This window comes from Contarinia nasturtii, unplaced genomic scaffold, assembly GCF_009176525.2.
Source record: "Contarinia nasturtii isolate CC-2019 unplaced genomic scaffold, AAFC_CNas_1.1 Cnas_scaffold_1182, whole genome shotgun sequence".
Taxonomy (NCBI): domain Eukaryota; kingdom Metazoa; phylum Arthropoda; class Insecta; order Diptera; family Cecidomyiidae; genus Contarinia; species Contarinia nasturtii.
In genome coordinates this window covers 451,618-476,786 of record NW_022198526.1, presented here as the reverse complement: position 1 = coordinate 476,786, position 25,169 = coordinate 451,618, and the positions used below count along the sequence as shown (strand labels likewise).

Sequence of the window (25,169 nt, the reverse complement as noted above, 5' to 3'; positions counted from 1 at the left end):
TTCAATTTACGTAGTGTAAGCAATAAATTTAATGTGCAACTAGAATTGTGCAGGGCGTTCAAAGATTACAACTGTTTTGACTAGAAAAATTACTTGATTTGCCTCTCTCGTTCATCCGGGCAAAATTAAATCCGTAAAATTGATGATTAGACAAGTTAAAAGACCTTTTTGGCTAATCTCATAAGCGGAAGCACAAGAGAGAAGCTCGAATCCATAAAATATTAAGGAGAAAAGACACAACCACCACCGTAAATGCACCACAACCATTTTTTTGATTAAATAGTTGTTTTGAAGTTTGTGTAATTGCAAATACACATTGGCAGTGCCAAAACATTTAAAGTGGAATTCCGAAGAAATTGATTTTTCGATTTCGCACAGATAACAAGAACGGAAAATCACATCAAAACTTATATTGTGCAACTATGTGTAGTACGAATACAGCGAGAGAAATACTCACAGACTCACAAAGCGTTAAGCCTCGGTCGGCTGGTGCGAGCGCAAATGCGCGCTTGAATCTATATATCACTGTTCGTTTCGTTCACTGCAATACCGCATGCACCAACCACACCAACAAAACTAAATTGCAAACTATTAATTTTCTTACTGCAATTATTTGATATTGGAAATTAAATCACGATACGAACTATGAAAAATTGCTAATCAATATTGTTTATAAGTGCAGTTACTGCTGCTGCTGCTGTTGTTGTGTCTATCTGTGCTTCTTATGGGTACGCGCAATGTGTTCTCTCTCACTCGTTCATTCTCTTCGCTTAAAAACGCGCGCGAGCTCATGCTCTATACAAAAAAAAACGCACAACGCTAAACCATAGTCCAGTATACATGTAAACTCTATGAAATGCGAATTCTCTCGATAAAAGGCCAATTTCTGGCGAGACCCGAAGAACGTTAAACGCAAAACGGAATGAAAACTATTTGCAATGCGCATTACATATTTCGTTTCGTTTAGACTAATTTACTCGTTGGTAACAATACATCTCATTTTCAAGTGGCTTTTTCATTGTATGTGTGTGCGAACTGGAGTTGAGTTTATGAGCTGCAAAACAAATGAAATCGATATTGCATTTTTTTTTCTCCTTTCAATTGCTCATTTTATTAATAAATCGAAAATCATTTCAATTGCATTTTCTTATGCGTTTGTTTGATTTATAATGCGCGAGCGCTTACACACCAAACCGAATCAATACATTGTATTGCATGTCTTTCAAATCGATTTCAATTTCCTTTCTTCAATTCTTAGCTGACTTGTACTTCAACATTAGACAATGTATGCAACATTGTCGATGGATTTTATGAGCTCAATGCAAATCAAAACTCAATGTCATAAACTTTGGTAACGGCATAAATTGTGTTGAGTACAGTAAAAGAGTCTTTGCTTTCTTCAAGTGTGTGTGTGTGCATGTATAAGTTGTAAGTTGGTTCACACAATAAAATCAAGTGATTGTTGATTTGTTGAATCGATTCTTTTCCCATCGGAAATCAATCAGAAAGCTGTTCCGTATTTGTAGAAAAAAATACCAACAAATGTTTAATTCTGTTGATTGTATATGAAAAACTTGATTCTAAATATTCAAAAGTTGAAATCATTTCCAATTGAATGCTGCATCCGGTTATATGTGCACCGTTAGAGTAAAGCACTTTGTGAAGACTTTGACACTTCGATTCGTTCCTTTTGTAATAATCTATTTTTCATTAATCAAAATTACACACACAGGAACGAAAAAAATTCCATATTTTTCAAACGGTTTCCGATTGACTTTTGTCGGCAAAATGAACACACACACTTTTGATAGTCCTTCAATCAAACAAAACACAAACCAAATCCATAAAAAATCAACGAAACACCTTCATATTCACTTCGGTTTTATTACGAGCGGCTGTAATTTATCGGTATTGTGTGACTATTTTATGGTTGTTGTTTTTCTGTTTCTCAAAATAACAACAAGAAGGAAAAAAGAGAAATAGAATTGAAGATTTGTTCGAAAGCCAAAGAAATATTTATGGCAGAAAAGACAAAAACAAGAGCGAGAAAAAAGTCCAAAAAAAAAAAACATTCATCATAAAAAGAATCGTTAATGTTTTTCTACACATATTCAAAGCCACATCATTAGTCCGAGCAAATTAGTTAAAACATTTATCGAAATTCGATTATTATTATGATTAACGTTTGTTGTCCATTTACTACTGTTCGACGACCTCGCACACCGAATCCGGTAATGTTTACAATTTTACACTTGAAGAAATGATTGATGGATTTGTTTCTTTTAGTTGGCAAATGTGCCTACATATAGTTTTTGTTTCATCTTCAGTCTTTGGTTTTTATTTTGATTTTTCTTTCTCGAAAATGATTTACAACTGGTGACTGAATTAACGTCTAAGTGAAGATGAAAAAGAACTGGTCCAATGTGATGTGATTAATCGACATCCTTAATTGAAGCGATTTACAAATAACGACAGATGGACTACTCAAATCTTGTTCTCTCTAACACATGATGAAGAAAAGTTAATACTCCATTTTCCGATATAATTGTATGATTTATGTTGTTTTTTTTTGTAAACGAAAAACCAACCTATCTTTAGAACACGAAAAATGATAACAATTATTATCTCATTTAAAAAAATAATTTTTCTATATATAGACGTATGTATACCATTTTGTTTTGTTGTTGTTTGTTAATTTTTCATCATCAAAACACAAAACTTGTACTTCCAATCTCAATTTGAATATTTAAAACAAAAAAACATAATCACACTTAAAACAGAATAAGTAATTCAATGAACGAACGGTCGATTTTTTTCTTTTATTTTCAGATGCTTGTCGGTTAAACCCCTTGAAAGGTATCTATCTCGAAAAGAAAAAAAAATAAACTATTGAAAGAAACAAACAAACAAATGAGAAAAGAAAAATGTCAAAATGCACAATGCACGCGACGTGCGCGCATTCGCGTTAATTGTCCGTTATTTGCGCGTCGAATGAGCGTGTTGTGCGACAAAGAGACAGACACAATGACAGAGAATTGATAAAAAAAATTAAAGAGTTTTGAGGGAAATAGGAAATGTCTGCAGGCGATTCAACTGGCTGGGGTGTAGTCAACAGAGGATATCACCAACCACATCACATCGTCCGCATCGCATCTCATGTTCACAATTTCACAAGCATTTGACAAAACATTGAATACTTAAAAATTACCCAACATCACACAACTAGCGCGCCAAGTAACACACAAACATAAACACATACACTCTTCTTCGCTAAGACCAATCAATTATGTTATTAAAAAAATACACAAATGCGACATGAAAAACCAAAATGACCAAAACGAAAAGCGAAGCAAAAAAATTATACAAGAGAAAACAACACAAGAGTAATTTTTTGATGTGCCTTTTTTATTTGTATTGGAGTCCTTTGCGGCTACACCTCACTTGTTGGCCCTAAGGACTATTTGTTTGTAACAAAACACACAACCACCATCACCACCAAGAGTAACTGTTTCAATTCTATTTTTTTACTTTCTTCTTCATTTTTTGTAAAAAATTTTATAGCTATACAAAGTTTTTGTTTCAATTTTCTGTCATGTTTAGAGATTTTCTTTCCTTTCTCTCTCTCTATCTATTCAATAGATTTTTAGTGACCATATTGGTGGGCGCTCTCATTCTCTCCGTTTTCTTCTCCATTCTTGCTCTCTTTCTCTCAGTTACATTTAGTTTTTTTGCCATATCTCGAAAATGTCTCATTTTTTTTATTCCCAACTTGTTCGTTATATTTATTTTCACAGTTTATTTTTATGGAAATGAAAGAACAACATTAATTACATATCGCGTACACCTCACCATTTTATTTATCGTTTTTTTTTTATTCAACTCTGAAATTCAATAGTTGACTTTTATTTTTTTGTCGTATGAAATTATGCTATACTTTCCGTGTTTTATAATACACATAGATTTTTACTTTTTAACTGTTGGAGAGTACGTGCTCGCGCGCACAAAGTGGACACCACATTGTTATTGTAAATCCGTTTGGTATTATAATAATACAAACGATACAAAATGAAAGTATTATTATTCGTATTGTTGTGCTGTGTTCACAATAATCGTGAAATTGCATGCGATAATTTTAATTCATGGTTGATTTTTTGGTGCATGATTTGGACGAAAAACTGTTATTGCATATTTTCCACTATTTTTTTTATTCCTGTTATTGTTGTTGTTTAAATATTGATTCCCCATTGAATATTTGTTCACCAATTTTTTGTTCAACAAAAATATTTGTTCACCAGCTCTCTCACGACTTTGATTCCAATCGAGTAGTGTAAATTAAAAACAATCAACTAACTCATACATTTAGAAAAAATTCACAAATAACATATACATCCAACAATAAAAACTCACAGCAACCTTTTCACTGTTGCGGACACGCATTATTCCATTTATGCCCAATTTGGGAGCTGCCACCATAGCCATTCACACTCAACGCATATGAACGATTTTAATGTAAATAATTTTCATTTTTTATTCATTCATTTCTCACCAAATGCGACAGTTTTTTTTTTCATCCGAATGGAAAAACAGTGATGTTGATCAGATGCAAAGAAATGATATTTCATTTTGACTAGCCAATTGACAAACAAAAACATATTAAAATCTAACTATTTGAAGTAGATCGAGTGTTAAAAGTTGACTGAACAAATAGAAAAAAGTATATTAAAAAGATCACATTGAATGACGTTTTTTTCGTTTCGAATGCGATTTTAACAAGTCTCTCTATCATAGGATTTGAACTCTATTTTAAACTCGTTCACATACGATTCGAATCATTCCAATAATCGTTCGTGACTTTTTGTCATTCAATTTAAGCTTTTTATATAATTTGAACTCTGTGTATTACAACATATATTTTTCATATATATTTTTCGATTTTTGCAACCGACACAATGAACCGTAAAATAGTAAATTAACATGTCAATAATCCATTGGTTCTAATTGGTTTTCTGATTTAAATTCTATTCCGCTGTTCATTGCTGATTTTCCATAGTGTCGTCTGCATTGCAATATTCTCAAACGATGAAACAATAATTGATTATAATTAATCAGCCATTTCGTGAGTTTGAAACATAAATAATGACGTCAGTCACGGTATGCTATGTATTTCAATATAATCAGGATGTTCCAGCATTTTATTTTCGACTTGATTTCAATTAAAAGTTGATATTGTATACAATTCTCTTCTAGATTCTCCTGCTCTCTCTCTCTCTCTCTCTCTCTCTCTCTCTCTCTCTCTCTCTCTCTATGTTTCGCTCGTTTGAAGAGAGTTATTCAATTTTAAATATAACGCAAACTTTTAATTGTAATTAAGCAAAAATTCCATGTTGAATTGATTGTACATTTTGCTGTTACAACCGCTGTCGTCGTCGTCATCGTTGAGTGAAAGTAATGTTGTAAAATATCACAAAATCAATTCGGATATATTAATAATAAAGTCATTTCAATTGAATATCTTCCGAAATGTCAAAGAAAAATGATAAATTGCCGTTTGTCATAGCAATGTTCATAAAACCGGAGCCGAAATATGAAAGTAGATGAAAGACGGCAAAAATGTTTTGATGATATTTATGAAATCTAATATCGTTTTAAAAAAAAGGATGAGAAGAATGTTTTCATTTTCAGAAAGTTTTGTGTTTTTGTCGCAAAACGATATAAGAACAGCATCAGCATCGGCTCCCTTCCAAATCACATGCAATAATATTCGCTTTTGCTGTGTAATTAAAATCAATTTAAATCTTACGTTACACTTTGGCACAGTTGGAAACTCGGTTCGATCTCTATCTGTGTCGTGTATGATTTTATCGAAGTGAGACTGAACAGAAGAAAGGGGGAGAACCGCATGAAATAAGCTAAGGAAAAATCGCTTTGCCATTAGAAGCAAATAAGTGAGAGACACGCGGCGAATAGAAAAAGACGACACAACGAAACGCATAACTTATTTAATTTTACATTTATAGAATGAAAATATAGACTCTATTCGATTTAAAGTGCGTCTGTAACCTGAATCGTACATTTCAAACATTCCACACCCAAAAGAGATGACTTGTTCACTTCATAGAAAATAATTACCAAACATAATCATAACTAAGTGTGTTCATGGAACAATGACAATCTAACGTTGATTCGAATGATGTGTCAGTTATATCGTTATTAAATGGCGGCAAAAGGAGTTTTTTTTTTGCAATTGCAGCAGTAAGAAAAATGGGAATTAAATTATGACAAAGTTTTGAAAACGTAGATAAAATCAGAGTAGTAAAAAGGGGGTTTCCGTTTCGATTTTTGTCGGATAAAGTGATTAGTCTTTTGGTAACGCTTTTATCGACATTTGATAGTCCCAATTTCATATTCAATTTGAATTAAAGCCGACTGTTTAACTGAAATTTGAAAGAAACCCATAAGTTAACTACAATACTATTGCCAAATTTACAAATAAAAAACGTACACTTTCAAAATCAATCAGCATGTGTTTTGTGCTCGCAGATGAAAAGGTGCGCCAAAGGAATTATTAATCATGGAACCGTGTAAATTTGATTGAATGTCTCTTACAGTATTGTAAATAATAAACGAATATCAATCAAATAACGAATTAAAGAAGAAAAGAGAAAAAATATTATAATGTATAGTTGAAGTGTACCAAAACGGAAAATTTCGAAGCCAAACTCATTAAAATTCCATTAAATAAATGAGAGTTTCTGGCATAATCAAGAATTTTTCTTTTACAATAAGAGAGAGAGCGAGATAAATTTTGTGTTTGCCATTGTTTGACATTCCATTAAGGAGCCGAGGCGAAATTGAGCCGATATTAATCTGCTTTTTTTGCGCGCTGTTTATTTACTCACAACACACGAATTACCACCGCATGTGAGTGTGTTTGTGTACTGTGCAATATGAATGCCATTCAAAATTCATTTATTCACTTGAATTGAAGGCACAACAAGCAGCGGCAGCAGTAACAGACTAAGAAAAAAAGAACTCACGTACATACAAAAGGAAGATAACACACGCTGAGAGTGTTGTTAATGTAAACACTCAAGAGCATGCAACAGAAGGCAGATCAAGCCACTTTTTGTTTAATTCTCTGTTGCATGAATGTCGGTGCTCTCTTATTATATAGAGTGAATGAATTGTAGTCGAAAACTATTTGTAGCGAATTTTATAGTTGACATGGAATGAATATCCTTGTGAAAGCCGCTACCTAAACGAATTTCAAATATGTTATACCACATATTTAACTGTCTAAGATATGGGATGATGATGGTTATAATCATATAGTGGAAAATAATAGAAATGATGATAGTAATTTTGTATGGAAAATGAAGAGGGAGTGCGAGATTATCCTTTCTTTGTATTTTTCATTGAAATGCATTGTCATATTGCAACAATTACATCGCAATGTTATGCATTCAAAAATCACAGCACTCACAAATAAAAGAGAGACAAGAGAAAAAAATGAAGAAAAACAACATCAACAGCAATGAGTCCATTATCCTGTTTTGACTGCTGTTCTCATTTTGGCTTTTCCATTTCACACATTCACACTTTGTCAACCACTGCTGGAACGAGTTGTCTTGTTGTTGTCGATGTACAATTGTACATGCAGAGGACGAAAAAGTTGCAACCTTCATTGAATTTGATATGATCCTTAAATGGCATGTCACTCACATGTGTAAGCCATGTCTCAAAACCCAAGAAAATGTGGCACTCAAGTCGACAATACAATCTTCCTGCAACTTTAACAAGACCCAACTCGTATATGTTTTGTATGAGCAATTGTTTTGCACTTTTGTTTTGTACGGTTTTTGTTAACAGAATTTATTATTTTAAATGAATGATTCTCGACAAACTTCTTGATAAAAATTGAATATAATACCAATCATTTCCGGCACATATACGCACTCACACAAATACACACATTGAATCATTTATTATTTACAAACTGTTAAATTAATTGAAAACTGCAGCCAATTATTTTCAATTAGAATGCAATCAGCATTGCTGACTCGGAAATAATATTTTTAAGTGTGATGAGGCAACGTGTAAACGTCAATATTTCCTCATTTAACGGAAACAAAAATTTAAAAAAATATATGTATATCTGATATTTATACATGCGTATTTCTGTGTGTGTGTGCGTCACACTGCAAAATGGAATCTCAACAATTGTTTTGATTACTAGGATAATCGATATAGCCAGCAATACTAAAACTGTGTAATACCTCGCGGTTGATGAACGATTGGTCAAAGACAGAGAGAGGGTGACCAAACAGACAAAAAGTATAAATTATTGAACGCTTCATTAGCGATAGCGTTTAAACAACGCAGTGTTGGAGGTGGTGAAGAAGGTCATGGTCTGTTGAAACTGAATTGAACTGCAGAAAGAACGCAAAGACAATCGTAGCTTGTGATTTGCCATTGGTTCCTACGATGTGCGATACATAAATTTCAAATTCATGCGTCTCAAAATATGACCAGCTATCGTTCATTAACAAGCGATGATATGATGCACGAGCATAACAACCAGTGTACACAGACTAAAAATAGCGCAAAAACAGCCAATGTCGTGAGTTCTCCTCTGGCTTGGACTTGAAAAACAATACACTCAAATTGAAATCACACACTGTCAAGTATGTGCTCACGCTCACCACTGCTCTCTTCTTGTCCGTTCATCGCATTCATTGGGGCCGATTTTCTTCGGCACATTTTCGAACAAGGCAAACATACAGACAAACAGTACATCAAACGGACACTACGCGATATAACAAAGAAGAAGCGGCGAACGAGATATTTCCATGCTATTTTTAAGTATGTTTATAAACATAATTAAGAACCGGCTCATAACTATTATTGCCGTATAAATGGAACGATATATTTTATTATGATATTTTTTTGCATACACGGCGTTTTGTTGTCTCGTCACATTCGGGCATATTGGGCCTCGCGACTCTCGTTTGCTCGATTCAATTTTTCTATGCATGTTTTATGCGATATATATTCAATTTGATTCTGTACGTACACGCTCTATGCCTCAAGTGTCTGTATGAGTAATGAAACAATGCGCTCTCATTCTCTCTATCTTTTTTTACCCAAAAGAACGAATCACTTAGTATTCGAGTCGAAGAAAAGCTGGTTAAACAGTGTGACGGATTCAGATGTTGATTTTCGCACGATATACACTACGCTTGTCTATTCAACGATCGATCCACGCGAATGTTAACAACGTTCCCGAACATTTACTTCATGTTTTTATTTCCATTTATACAATTAAAGATTATCATATATTTATATTTTATTAGGCAATTTTTTGTATATAATTTATGCATGAATCTTGATCACTCGCAAATGGAAATTATAACACCATTTAAAAAGCAATCGACAAATTTCAAACTGGACATTGAACATTTCCAATGGAGATGAGCACACCGCTTTTATGAGATGCGTATACGTACAGGCGTATTGATTCTCCGAGGAATTTTTTTCTATTTTGATGTCTCGTGGTTCTAAGATAATTTCAAACTGTCAACAACTTGTTCACATCAAAACACTGATATCAAATCGCGAGTAACTGTAATCATATTTCGAATGAAAAACTAAAACAAATTGTGCTCTTTCGATAACGATGTGAACATCCATTTAGATTTTATCTACTCAAATAACCGACAGTTCGTAAAAATACTCTTATTTAAACCAAAACGCTGCCGCACGAAGAATTATTCCACCTCAACATTCATTTGAATGTTAAATCGACAACAATTTTTTTTTCAACTCGTTTGGCGGTGATCGCATTTCGACACTTGTCGAATTTATCGAAACAATTCTATTCAAAGCAAGATCAAACGAAATGAATTCCGAAACTTATGTTCTGAAGAGAGGTAATAAAAAACAATGGTAATTATAATTGTTTCACCACTCATCGTCGCAATTAAAATCGATCGGCATGTTCAATTCAACATTTCATTTCGATGTGAAAATCAAACGTATTCAAAGTACGCATCAACGAAAAACGAAAAATCATCTGTTTTAAAAACAGATTCCTAAACACACAAACGACTTCGGTCCGTTACATAAAAGAACATCTGAATGAAATTGAAATGAAATCCAGATTTGAAAAGAAAATCCATACATGCAATTATGCATTGAGTGACATGAACTCAACTAATTTACTCCTTTTCATTCGGAATTCAATTCATCGGCGGAATATGAGCATGTGTTGAGAAAAAAAAAGTGAAGCGTGGCTCTTTTAGTTGAAGTTATTGAATTTGAATAATAGCTGGTTACTTTTCGACCGCCATTCACTTATGTGTCATATCACTTAGGCATTTCTCGTCGGCCTTTTTTTCGGCATTGAAAGAGCATTTGCATCGGTGCTTGAAATGGAAAATTGAAAATCTACATGCATATCAATCGTGCATTTACACACGAATAATAATACGTCTTTTAAAATTATATATTCGTTTGTGTTACTGTTTTATTATAACGCCATTGAATATAATCATGCGAGAATAATAAATTTGAAATTTGTAATGCTGCAATTTTTCATTGCAACAAAAGATTTGCGCACAAATACAATGAAATTTGTGTGTGAACATTATCAAATTTGTTGCTGAGACATAAACGGAGTGAGCAAAAAAAAAGATTTAATGCTAAAATTTGAGGTCGAAAATACATGTAATACAGAGAGAACAAAAAGTCGGCAACGTGAGCTCCAGTTGATTTTGTCTGTCATTTAGTTTTCTCTTCGCGTTTCGTTTGTTACCTCATATTATTTTATGGGATCGTACTTCTGTTGCGTTTTCTGGATACAGTCTATGCAAACGATCGAAATGGACGTGAATGAAAGAAAAGTAAAATAATCTTGTTTCGATTCTTTTTTAGCTGCGTTTGAGATGCAGATAAATATTCAATTTAATGTGTTGTGGCAGACATTTATTTAATTTTTTCTCATCTTATCCATTTTTTTTAATCTGCTGATTGAAACAAGTCTTATACTCTCCCGCACAAGAGAAAACAAATGATTGGAATTATAAAATGAGACATTTTTACTATCAATTTTTATTTGCCAGCGCGACACCAAAATTGACTGATATCGGCAGTATCTTCGACTTTTTTCTCTTCAACCGTTTCGAATTTATTTCATTTTTTTCTGCCAATTTTCTTTCATCTTCGTGGCAATTTTTCTCGCATTTGAAAGCGATTATTTCTCATCAACATTGAAATCGCAAAAATAAACCGAAACATAAACATCACAAAACATTTGATGGCCATTGAATAGTGTGCGCTCGCACATATGCACAGGAGCTGCGCGGTACACATATTCTGAATGTAATTTATGGTTTTGTCTGGTCTGCTTTTCATATCTGTGCAACTGACGAAATTCGATGACACATATCCTGAAGTTCAGAGCGAGATGGAAAAGGCATAAATTGTTTGCAATGGTGATTTTTCCCATAAAAGGAACGGTGGAAGAGTTGAAGAGAAAAAGAATTGCAGGTCGTCAGTCAATCAATTGGCATTTTCATGGTTTTTGGTTGAACGCACAGTAAGCGGTTTTGCCGCACATAGGAAGTTTTTACTCTTTCTTTCTCACCAGCTTTGAGAAAAACACATTCAATTTTATTGTTTTTCAATTATACGAATGGTTGCAATCAGACAGTTGCGAATGAATCTTATTTTATTGTTCATAAACGGTCGACTTTACCTATGTTCAAACACACAACATCCAAGACACTCAAAACTCATGCCAACGCAAATGAACGAAAGAGAGACGAATGTGTGGTGCGGTGGTGGTGCCATTCATAAGACAGTCAAAGAAATAAATATTTTTTTTATTTACAATGTTGCTAATAACAATCGTCATAATAACCGTGTGGTTATGATGTTTCTCAAGGATATGGTAAAATCCATAAAAACGCATATATGCGCTCAAAGGCCCCTATTTCGTTTCAATAAATATTGATTCTGGGGCATAAAATGTAACATTTTTCATTTTTCGGACAATATAAACCATGCTATATTTTACGAATGAAATGTATGCGCCTAATGATAATGCATTCGCAGAAATTTTGCATATTCTCAATAAAATGAGAGGCGCAAATAAAAAAAGGTCAATGATTTGAAATCAGTTAACAACTTTTTGCTACTTAACAACGAAAAATCTGAATTCCAGCATTTGTTGCATTCAATTTTTATGTGATTGGTTTGGTTTGAAAGCAATCTCATTTCATTTAACGATTCACTTTCGCGCGCGCACTTTCTCAAGAAGGTATATGGATGAGTGTGATTGTAAGAATCATTCACTGAGGTAACAAAAAATGAGCGACAACAGCACAATAATAGACACCGCCACAACCGATTTCTTTTGACTCATCGCACCCATGCGCACAATCTCTCACACACTCGAGAAATAATGCAACTGCATACAACATAATTATCCGTCAAAACACAGCAAGAAATCTAAAAGATGATTTTTGTAAAGATTTTTTTTATTTCTCCATTTCATTTCCAATTTGTTCGCTTTGTTTGCGTCAGAGAAGTGATATTATGGATTGTATATCATTGTTTGTGTTATATTGCACAAATTTGTAAATCATTTTGGTGGATATGTGCGTATGTGATTTCGGCTTGGAATACAAAAGGATGAATAGATAGATGTGTGAATGCGCAAGAGAGATAAAAGGTGCTTTAAATCTACAGTCCGTATATCCCTATTTTCACAATGTGATCTAGTTCATATATGCTTGTTCATTGAACGAATCGCTCGTACAATTCTCTTTATGTTTACAATTAATCTGTTTCGGCTTCTTATTTCATTCTCTTGACTCTCGACATCGAATTTCCTTAATCTATTCCTTTTGGAGTTTTTTTTCCCAACTAGTCGACGGTAGTTTTTTTTCCTGGTCTTTGTATTTCTATTAAAATCCTACCTTTTTTTCTCTATCGTTTATTACATCTCCTTCTAGCGCGCACTCATCGCAAATGTATCAGTTATGATTTTTATCTTTCAAAACTTTTTTTTCATTCTACCGTCATGCTTTTACAATTGAATAACAACGAAACCGTTGAATGATTGATGAAAACATCGAAATGAATCCGTTTTTTTCACTCATACTCTACAGCTCACCTAAAGAAATCTATTAAATTCAAAACTATCAATAGATTTACGATTTCCAAATCATAAAAATAGATCGGTATCGGTGAACGAATGAGTAAGTACTTGCTGTTTTGCGCCGATAAAGAAATAATTACCATAAACGTATTTGATGTTTCGCGGCGCATTGGAGTTTCTCGATCGATAGACACTTTTCATTGTTTTTTGTTGTGGTGTTTTTTGTTTCACCCAATCTCAAACACCTTCAGAAAACCACTGGAAACTCGTTCCATGTGTGATGATGCGTGGATAATCGAGCCAATGTAAGACGCGGTGGCGCCTCTTTGAATATACAAAAACCCGATCTTAATTTTCCGTGTGTGTCCCTTTTTTTCTCTCGTTTACATTCATTAATTACTTTTTGATTGCACATCGATTCAAATGACTTTGTTTGTTATACAAAATGAGAATGGTTTGTTTGTTATAATGTTGAAATAAAAAATGAAATGTACGCAATTGTTGAAAAACGTCACACATGTGAATCTAAACAATTTTGATTCATTGTATAATAAAATGTCAGTCACAGTGTGAGGCGAAATTGTCTTCGTGTGAAACAATCAGCGAGTGTACGTGAGCGCGTTTTTTACGGCCAAGAAAACTGCTGTAAATAAAATGATTTTATTGAAAAAATGTCGTCGTCGTTTTTGTTGTCTTCATCATGATGAGTCTTTCACCGTTGTCAAGCGCACATCATTGTAATGGAATGAACGTGATATTAAGCCATTTACAGCGTAAGTTGTTATCGAAATGATGTCAGTATTATATTCGTGGCAAATTACTCTGGAAATAGAAACGCGTGCGTTTTAAAATCAAATAACTAATCATGACGATTGTGAAACCATGCTTCGAAAATTCTAGCTCAAATCAAATGTTTTACGAGCGTTTTTTTCTCGTTTGTTTGTTATTTAAATCTCATATTTAAATTGAGTCGCATGATAAGGAGGAAGCTGCTACTGTGCTGTATCATTTTTCTTGCTTTGCTGTTTACACAAATGATTCTCAATTGAATTGCTGTTTTATCTGCTTAATACAGTAGCTTCTATTATTATTTATTCAGTATTTGCTTTTCGATGTTATTCTTTTAACATGGCCTTAAATTATATCTTCATTTGAAACAAAAACAAATTACAACATTCCAATGCACAATATCACAAAGCAAACATATATCACGGAACGGAATGATGAAAAAAACATGTACACCAAACAATGAAACATTCACTAATTCGACAAATACGAACGATATTTTTTTCTGTCTCGTCTGGTTCAAAATGAACATCATCATTTTGAAAATTTCATTTTAGTTACGTCAAGAAATGATCTCCCCCATTGAGAAGAAAAACGAATAAAATAGAGTAAAATCTGACTTATTTCAGATGTCTGGTTTGACAAAGTCATCTGTTTCACTCCCAATGTATAGACAATCAAGAATTGAATGGTATGAGCGCATGCCATTTGTGCTACACTACATGCAATGTGATCACATTTCGAATGACTTCCATATTAAGGCAAAACGAGAACGAGTTGAAAAATTTATCGATCCGATTTGTCTCATTATGATGGAGCTCTTCTTTTTTTCAGAAGATAAAATGCCCGCGCGCGTCCTAATGGCTTGAAATCAGAAACACACAATAAAATTGCATCGAATTTATTATGAATGGAAGAGAGAGTCGAATTTCGCTCCAAAGAAGAAAGAAGAATAAGAAGAAAAACACGTTGTTCTTATCTTTCTGTGTAAATGCACACGAACCCCCTTTTAAGCCTCTGTTCGAATTCAAATTGTCTAATAGAAAGTTTATACACATAGATACTTGCACTTTGCCATATAATATTTGATTTATCTTTCGATCTACTTCAATTAGAAGTCAAATTAAATAGTTACTCTTGCAAGTGTATACTTTAATTTCATTTTTTTGTATTTCATTGTACATTAAAAAAATAACCAAAAAAAGCACATTTTATTTCCAAAAACGACAACGTCGGTTTCAAATTTAAATATAAACTCGAAGAGAACCGAGTCAGATCGTAAATTCATTGAATATATACACAGCATGCGATAGAGAGTGAACGGGATTTCGTGTTTAAATGCATTTAAGCCGACACACCAGCGACCAGCTAACGAAGAAGAAAAAAACGACAAGCGCACCTAATAAAATAAATCAAATACATTTCAGCAAATGCGAAAATCAATGTTATTCGGTGTTGTTTAAAAATTTTGATTTGCAAGAAAACAAACCGACTGAACAATACAGGCAAAGAGCGAAAGTGGTTTTTTTTACAATATACACGGATATTTTTTTCGTTCAGTTTCATTTCGATTTGATTTATGTTTATATAATGGACACACGGTGTGTATGTGCCCACCAACGGATTCGCAGCGCCTTTCTTTTCAACACACTTCAATATTCAACAAATGTGCTTTCAATCGCGCGTCAATTTATTCATTAAAGAAATTTATAATAAAAAAGCAAGCACGATTACACACAGATAAAATGACGATGAAGAAGAAAATTGTATGTTTGTTTATGTGTCACGTACCGTATTTTTTTTTTTATTGACTTTGTTTCGATTCATTTGCTCGAAATTCATTCAATACGCCACATAAACTTTGGTGGTGGCATTCATAAAAAAACACATCGAGCACAAACATTTTATTTTCATCTTGATTTTGACAAACAAATTCCTTACCCACATCGATGCCCGCCGATGCCATGGCAAATGCCATTATATAAAAAATAGAGACAATAAAATAATAAAAAAATGCGCCATTAATCGCAAGCTTGATTTGCATCGCACATTTTCAATCATGTGTTAAAGAAATTAATCACATATTTCATTCGATTGAGGATTACAATTTTGTTGTTTTGATTAATTTTACAAGCTATTTTACGACTTTGTTGCATCAGAAGCGTATGCCAAATGTGCGCTATTCAATGAAAATTTAAAATGTCTTGAACGGCATTTGCGGCCGAATCACGGCTAAATATTGGTGGTGGATGTTCGGTTGGCAATTTGGCGCCAATCCATTTTATTACCATGTAGTATTGTATCGATGCCATTTCTTTCAGTACCGTCTCCTCGGGAAATCAAAGAATACAATAATTCTTCAATACAACAAAGTGATTAATTTGAATAAATTACAGCTATTTTTGTTTAGACGTTCGCTTTTCGTTCATTTCTTTATTTTCAATTTGACATGTGCTAATCACTTTTGTTCACAAAAATGAACCAAATTTTGGTAACAGTTGCTAAAATCGTTTTTTATAATTTTAAATCAAGAAAATGACTTATAATTAACATGTGACAAAAGTCATTTAATAACCGCTTTGGTCAATTCATCTGTAATTCTCCGTACGCATCAAAATCTCTGTAATTTACATTTTTTTTAGACATATGTGTCTTGCTTTTTCGTTCGATACAAATGAAATAATTATTGGTACGGCTTTTCTGAGGTGTGCATGTGTGTGTATATAAATAACTGTATGAAACAAATCAATCAGCAGTTTGAATAACGTTGAGAAATGCCAAACATCTGTTTTACATAAATTCAATTGGTTGTGATGATGAATTAATAAAAGAATATGATTATTACACGCAACAAACGGCGCACATCTTTACAATACAACATTTTATTGCAGAAATTGAAAAGAAAACTTATTATACAGACATACATAAAATTCATTATATTTAATAATAAAATTTCAACACAATCTTTTTTCCTTTGCCTTTAATTTATCTGTGCAGCTCTAGACCGGGCCGACCACCAAAACGAGGACCTGTCGGACTATTACCTTCCAGCCATTTATCGCATCATCCACAGATGAAAAAACATCGATTGGATAACGGTGACTACCCATATGAAAATGGGCACATGAATGGTGAGTCTTTCGATACATTTCAATCAACCAAATAAATTGGTGTCGCGCCAACCTCAAACACTATGCTTTAATTCAAACCGATTTTCGTGGAAATATGTGATTTACTGTTAGGTCAAAACGTTTAAACATAGCCGATTAATTTGCTCGTGTCATCGATGCGCTCGATTTCTTTAAATTCTTTTTTAAAGATTGCAATTAAATCGGGAGTTCGTTTGAATATAAAAACAAATCATTGAACTTATGGTTCAAATTCTTTCTTCATTTTTTTCTTAAATATCGAAATTTATATTCGCAGTTTTTGCCGTTAATAATACGAATCAAATAAATATCGCACTCACGTCCGAATTCCGATCGTGAAAAAGTTATTTAATACGCAGGAATTTCATCAATAGATGCGTATTGATTGTGTGGCATTGGCAAAAGCGGCGCATCACTTTCAAACCAATCATTTTGTGCAGCAACAACAACGAAAATAGTCTGCTAAATGCGAAAATCACCATTTGTATATTTATACTTTAAATGGTGTGATGAGTGATCGAATAGGCGCACGCAGTGTCCAAAATGCATAAGTCTGCACAAAATACTAGTTACTTTAAACCGAACAACGAACGATAGAAACTGAAAGCACACTGACCAGAATAAAAAAAAATGAAAGAATTGAAGCACAACATAAACGTTTATTATAAAATGATAAACGCTAACCCAATAATACCATCACTTAATTGACGAGAGCCTAAACGATTGACCAAAAATACATAGTAATTTTGTAATTTTACAATAAAATTTATTCTCTTCGATTGTGTTCGAAGCGATTCGTCTTTATTTTCTGTTCGTTAAGACTCTTGCTTTCTGTGGGTCGATTTTTTGTTGCTCTCTTCATTTACCTTGATCGGTCGCGTATTGTTTTAATGACGCGTCTGGTATAAACGTGCGCTTGCGTTCATCAAAACTCTCTAGCTCTCTCTGTATCCCTCCATGGAATTTATGCTAAACGCATAATACCATATTTCGATTTTGGGTCGGCAATGCACTTTTCTCTCTTTCTTCGATGTCGTCGTTTTCTGTTTCTTTTCGATTTCGAACCATAGGCGAAAATACAATAGTTTTAAAAATGTGTAAATATAACCCGGAGCATTTGTGAATTAATAGCGTGTTATCTGTGTGCACGAACGATCGAAATGTAAAAAAACACACAGAGATAATTTGAGAGAATCAATACGCGGGCAGATTTTATTTTTGCCATTGATCGGCTGTTGATGTCTTTTATATTATTTTATCCAATTTTTCGTTGCTTCGAAAACAGGTTAAACGACGATAATAGTTTTGATAAAACAATTTGTTAACCATATAAAACTGTTCAATGGTGCCAGGTGATATTTCAGATTCCGAACAAAATCAAAAGGTCTCGAGACAAAATTGGCGGAAACACCGAAGAAGCAACGAATAAAACACGTTCGAAACGTTAAGAATCTGATGTGCTTAACAACGAAATACAGTTATTTGTAATGAATCGAAATGACGTTTTTTGCAGCCACATATTTTTTCGGTCCATCAAAATTGCAGGTTGTGATCGCTCGAATTCATTTCTTGGTGATTTATGCATTATCAAGTATTCAATTTGTACGGAATTTTCGATTTTTTTTTTCGTTATTGTGGAATTCCTTTTTATTCGGTGCTCTTTTTTGGTTGTCATTCTGACCGAAAAGTAAAAGTGGCGTTTGCATACGTGGAATTCGAACTTGAAAACAACTACGACAGCGAAAAAAAAAGAACCAGGGACGAATGAAATATATTGTTCATTGTTGAAATTGTTTTGCCATTAGCTGATTAATCTTAACAAGGTACATTTGATAAGGCTAATTCAATATAAAAATTGATTACGCCAAATGTCTGCACGCACATCCCCTTCGCTGTACAATTGCTCCCTCTCTCTCTCTCTCTCTCTCTCTCTCTCTCTCTCTCTCTCTTTCTCACTCTGTATTGTGTCAATTGTTTTTTCGTGTTATAACTACTTCGAACAATGACACAATCCGCAAAATCGAATGAAAAATGTTAATAAAAGGCAATAAATACACGTGAATATTATTGTTGTATCATTTGCTGGAACTGGTTGTGAGACACGGCCGACATATCGCGATGATCAGATATCCACCTTTTGTATGTTATACGGAGTGTTAGCAACAACAACAAAAACACACACATATGTGAAATTTACATGCGTGAGCATTTGTTATCGCATATGTTAAGAATAAACATATATATGCGAAAAGAGCGCACAATAAATACAAAACACTTTTTGGAGTTGTACATCAGAGAGTGACAGTGTCAAAGCAAAAAACACGAAGAGACAGACTGAAACACACAACACTGGAGGTTAAAACCAGTATAAAGTCGCAAAGTGCAAAGTACTTTTTGTAATGCAATGATAAACGCCAAAACAACGGCGAAAACGAAACACACCAAAATTATGTATGTGTAATTGAAGTCCCGATTAGAAGCAGTGTTTTGCGAGAAAAAAAAACAAGGAATGTGTGTGCGCGAGTAAGCGAACACTCATAATGCGAAATGCACAACTTCAAATCCATCGAATTTGGCCCACAAATTCACATTCATTCAGAGTGTGTACGATTGTACGTCGAAGCAATTAATCGGCGTGGTAGCAACAACAGCGACGGGACGACATTATCGAGTGCATTGTGCATGCACAATTTAATCATCATCATAAAAAAATTATACACAAAACATATTAATCGTACTTATATTTCTTCAATTGATGGTTGCACTGTGCTCATTTCACTTCGATTGAAATGCATACATTGCACACAATACAGTCCGATCCCGTTCGTTCAGAGTCGTGTTCATGGATGTTTATTATTTTAATTGTTTTTGATCCGAACGCGATGTGCCGCTCGCCTTGCGTATTTTGCATTTTATTTCCCGAATACTCGTACGTGTACACTGCACACACATGAAAGACACAACTGAAGATATATTCATAAACTAAACACTTGATAAAAAAAGAGTCAGGCTCAGTTTCCAGGGAAATGTACACACATTCACGTGCATTGAGAACACCGGCAATGCCACTGAGATGGAGTTAGCAAGAACGGAACCAAAAAATGCATTCGAAACAAAGAATAACAAATACTATGTAATTATGAATGGCAGTTATAGAAATGCAATAAGGAAAGAAAGAAAGGAAAGAAAACAAGACGGAAAAGAAAGAAAAATATAACATAAATGCTAAACTGTTTAAATAATTCATTTTTATTTGTTTCGTATGATAATTGTAGAGTAAACGAAGTTATTCTTCATTCCAAATGCTAGTTTTTCATTTGGTTTGAAATATAAAATGCACTCACTTGCATCTCTTGTTTTCGACTCTGTCTTTTCACTTGTGCTACAAGCCCGAGAATTGGTAATTTGTCGTTTCAAAGAGCATACGAATCGGTGCATTATCTTCTTTTATCTGAATGGTGTTGTTGTGCCTGCCGAATTCTGAAAAAAAAAATGTTTTTAAAAAAATAAAAGAACGACAACAAAACCGCATTTCACGAACGAAACCACAGCCGGCACACGCACTTTATTTATCTTCTCTCAATTCACTATCTACCCAGTCGACTGCTCAGCATATTTAACAGAGCCGAGTGGAGATTAGATTTCGTAATATTTGTAAGAGAGAGAATGTGTAATTTATTGGTTAACTTCCTCTTATAAGGTAAACTCGATTGCTGTCTGCATCCGATTGCCGTGCAAAGCTGCCGAACCAAAGAGGAAATCCACTTCTTCATATTGTTTAGTTCGTTTCTTTGAAATGAAAGAGAAAGAACCAGTGAGCTTTAGTCCGCCCAGCCGTACGTTACCGGTAATTTTTCGTGGTGTGTAACTGTTCACCAGTAGGTTATATTGTGTGTACCTGAGCTCTTAACACGCGACCGAAAATTGAATGAAAAGACACAACCACAAACAAAAACTGATAAAAACGTATAGAAAATCCGTTGTTGGGCGATCGATTTGCGATCAACACGCACATTATTTAAATCAAAACAAATAATTATAACATAACTCGATTCGTGTAGATTGAAAATTTATGGACACGTCCAATACCAAACAAACCATTTTTTTCACGAAGTGTTTTATTATTTTAACACAATTTTTCCCAATCTCGACTTGAAGTTGGAATTTTTTTCCTATCTCGTCCGCTTTGCAGGGTGATTTCTTTCTCTCTTACGCTCATTATCTTCACGATAGTCCAAAACGTATTATTTAATATTTATGAATGATTGTCATGCGAATGTGAGACGTCTTCACCAAGATCAATTTGCCTGAGAAATGCACAGATACACAGCGCATTCCAGCATTCTTAAATCAATGAACTTGACGATATGATACGTCATGCCGGCTCATCGTTTTTTAAGTTATTCGTTGCGATAATTGACTGTCGGTTTCCATTAAACAGTGCCGAACAAATGAAGTGCCATAGAGACAGCGCATTTACACTACTTTGTTAAATGAATTGCTGATTATTCGTGATATTTAATGCAAATTCACTTTGAGATTTTTTTGCTATTCAGTTCAAAATATGTTTTTCAATTCGCTCAGTTTTCTTAAAGCTTTGCATAGTAAAAATTAGTCTGTTTGATGATTTGAAATGTCTGATTTTCACTATTGCAAGATTTTCTTCCGAAAAAGAAATGCATATTTTCTAATAAAAAGTACTATATTTCATCCTCTGACATCGATTCCATTTCAAATAATTTATAATGGATGAAAAATAATTTCATAATAGAAATATATCGTCAGAATTTTAGATTCATTGACCTGCTTACATCATTTTAGTCGAAAAAGTACAAACAAAATGTATTGCTCCTCAATTTTTTCGGTTGATTGCTGAAACAGAATGTCGATTTATCTATTTTGTTTCTATTTGCACCAAATGTTCACAAAAAATTGTGTGCGACCAAAAAAATGCAAGAAAAAAAATCAATTGATGCATGATATATGTTGCCATCCGATCTCGAAATAACTCGATTTTTCAAACAAAGATGTTATTGTGTAGTTTGCAAAAGTTTTCCATTATTATTAGAATACAAAAAAAAAATTTAATGCAAAAATAATGAGTTGCCATTATTTGTTGGTCTCGCGTTTTCGTTCCTTTCCATTCGAATAATGTTTATATGGGCATATTTTTCCTTGTTTGCGTAACATTTTATTAAAGTCAATAAGTAAGAGTGATTAGTTTTTGTTTGTGTTTTGTGGTTGGAATCCATTGCTTTTGTCAATAATCGGCGTCCAAATTTGGTACGATTGTGGTTAAATAATGCGTATCTCTTTCACTCCTCAGTTTAATTTGTCGAACCACACAAATTGCTTGTTACATTGTAAATGTTTCTCTTTAAATGTCACTTTTTTCCTTGCCGATTGTTATGTAATTTGTCCCGGTAATTTGTATTTTTCTTTGTAAAAATATGAAAGTCGAACATTTATATTGAATTGGCAGTGACAATTGTTAGTATTTGCAAGTAAAGTGCGTATGATTGGGGTGAAGCAGTATAAAATTAAAAACAAAAAATGAAAGACACTTTGGGCATGGATTTTCCATGCATATGTATTTTACTTTGAAGTTGTTACAATACATTTTTTTGTTGTTGGCGAACAGTGAACCGCCGTGGCAAAAGTAAATAATCCAAATCGAAGCGAGTCGTGAATTAAACACACGGGAATGGAAATGAAAAGTAGCTAATAACTAATATGAAAAATAAATATGGCAGCATTTTATTAATAATAACAAAAGAAAACGACGAGAGCGAAAGAGAGACAAAGTGAAATAAAGAGTACGACGACAATCGATGTAGTTTGCCCATTTCAACATATTTTTGAAAATGCGCGTTTAAATTTCACATACGCAAACACGGCGTATTTTGTTTTTTTGACTGATGGCTAAAATTGTTACTAGCTTGTGGGGAAAAATGATTATTCCTTGTTTGTAGCGGTCGAGACAGATGTACTCATTCTCCTTCTCTCTCGCCGTGTGCATCTCGCTCTCTCGTTGGTTTAACATTCATTCGTCAATACATGCGGCTGTCTTCGTGTGTATATGTGCAATCGACACGTTCAGGTCCAACAATTGAAATATACACGAATTATAATGTACTTATAACGAAGTGAGAGAGCAACATGCAGGAGAGCTCTTGTCAATTTCAATGAAATACACACATCGACATACTTATTACAAACAAATACAATTGCATAAATGAATAATTTTTTTCTTTGCTTCTTCTGTATTTATTCGACGTATTGTTGTTGCATTTATTTCTGGTCGCCTCTTTCATCTTGTTTATTTACAGTGCCGTTCATTGTTGTTGTTTTTTTCTCTGTCTCTTTTTTCAGTGCGTTCAGCTCGAGAATTATTGCGTGTAATGTTCGACCTAATAATAATAATAACATATCTAACAAATATTTTTCAGCGTACATTGTTATTAAATGTGCATTATTTTTTATGTTGATGTCTGTCTGTCTCTCGTTATTAGTAATCTAAATTTGTGCAACGCACATTTGCGACCCGATGCCAATCTATAGAGTAGATTTCTCACTCTGCTGCTCTCGTTTCGGGTGCGTAATGCACATTTTTGGGTTTTTTTCTTTATCCTTTTCACATTTAAATTTTGCCAAACAATTTTCTCTGTTTATCCCGGCTGTTATTCTTACATTATTACAACACATAATTTTTTTTCGTTGTTCCGGGAGATGATTCTCCGCAGGCTAAGCTTACCAAATCTGTTTTTGTTTGGTTTTTCCATTGTTTTCCCATCGCAACATACATTACGTTTGATTTTTTTTTCTTTTTCAATATCAAAATATATTTGAATTATTTGTGAACGAACATATATGAATTAAAAAAAAATTACATCATGTCAACGAGGCAGAGCGAGCACCAACATGGCATCATTTTATAAACGGGCGAAGAATGTAACAGATCAATCCGGATGGGAAAAAATGTCTGATTGGAATTTTTGCGGTTATTTTGAAATGTGCCGACAATAATGTTCCGATTCAATTTTATTGTTTTGTTTGTGTGTGATCGAACCTTGGCGAGCTACCGAAATGGTCGTTTACAAAACCAGAAAAATGCCGGTAAATCAATTACACACACATTGATTCAAATGTAAACAAATTGACAAATTCATTTATCCAAAATGACGTGCGAAAGCTTACATTCGACACAATGCAAATACTGTTGTGCATTATTTAAAATGAGTCATTCCTGGTGCGCATTTTGTTCATTTTAATTAAGCATTTGAAAGCAATCAATTTTCTGGTTTTTATCTGACAATTTCCTGCTCATCGCTTCTCTGTTACTTTTGTTCTCTCTCTCTCTCTCACACACACACACATTCTTTATATATCTATCTTTTTGCTGCGAGTCGAAAAAACGGCGAAAATGATTCAAACATTGGAATTGGAATAAAAGTCTCGTTGTTTAATTGAACAGAAAAGCAAATATCGCGATCGTGTGTATGTTGTATTATTCGCGTAGTTACGTGTGGCTTGTTGATTTATGTCTATGCGGCGGCTGATTAAGGAACAAAACTAAACTCCGAGAAAAAAATATGAGAAAATAACCGAGACAAAACACGAAAGCGCACTGCAAAAAGATTGAAAACGTAATCGTTTCTTTTTTTCTTTCTTCTTGTATTGCTGCTATGCGATTTCATTTGCCTTCGCACATAGCCATAGATCGTATTGCACAAAAAGCGCACAAGAGTCCATGTTGCAAATCTGTGTGCGCCTTCACCCATGCATAGAGAAAGAGAGAGAGAGCCACAGCCACACACCACTTCAGTAGTTATCTTAGCTACAGATATTTTCAATCTCAATATGGTATCAATGTGATGATTAAAAGAGTCTTCTTTAACATTCTATTCACAAAAATATATTGAATGGTTTTTGAGTTTTTCTTTGGATCTTTTTCAATACACACACATCGAGGGCATCAAGGCATAGACACAGATCGAATGAACAGAGAAAAAAGCATTAAGTACATAAACACATTATACACTCAATCTGATGAATTGGTTACCCTGGTTATG

At 33.7% G+C, this 25,169-nt stretch overlaps 1 protein-coding gene across 4 annotated transcripts in view; it reads left to right on the top strand.

Moving 5' to 3' along the window:
* LOC116344737 (dachshund homolog 2) overlaps positions 1–25,169 on the top strand; it is a 42,817-nt gene that overhangs the window by 9,146 nt on the left and 8,502 nt on the right. For 3 of the 4 annotated variants that reach the window (XM_031773433.1, XM_031773434.1, XM_031773431.1), the window contains exons 3-4: positions 2,830–2,856; positions 16,946–17,079. In XM_031773433.1, the coding sequence (XP_031629293.1) occupies positions 2,830–2,856; positions 16,946–17,079 (161 nt within the window). The remainder of the gene's footprint in view (positions 1–2,829; positions 2,857–16,945; positions 17,080–25,169) is intronic. The other variant, XM_031773432.1, reaches the window with a different exon arrangement.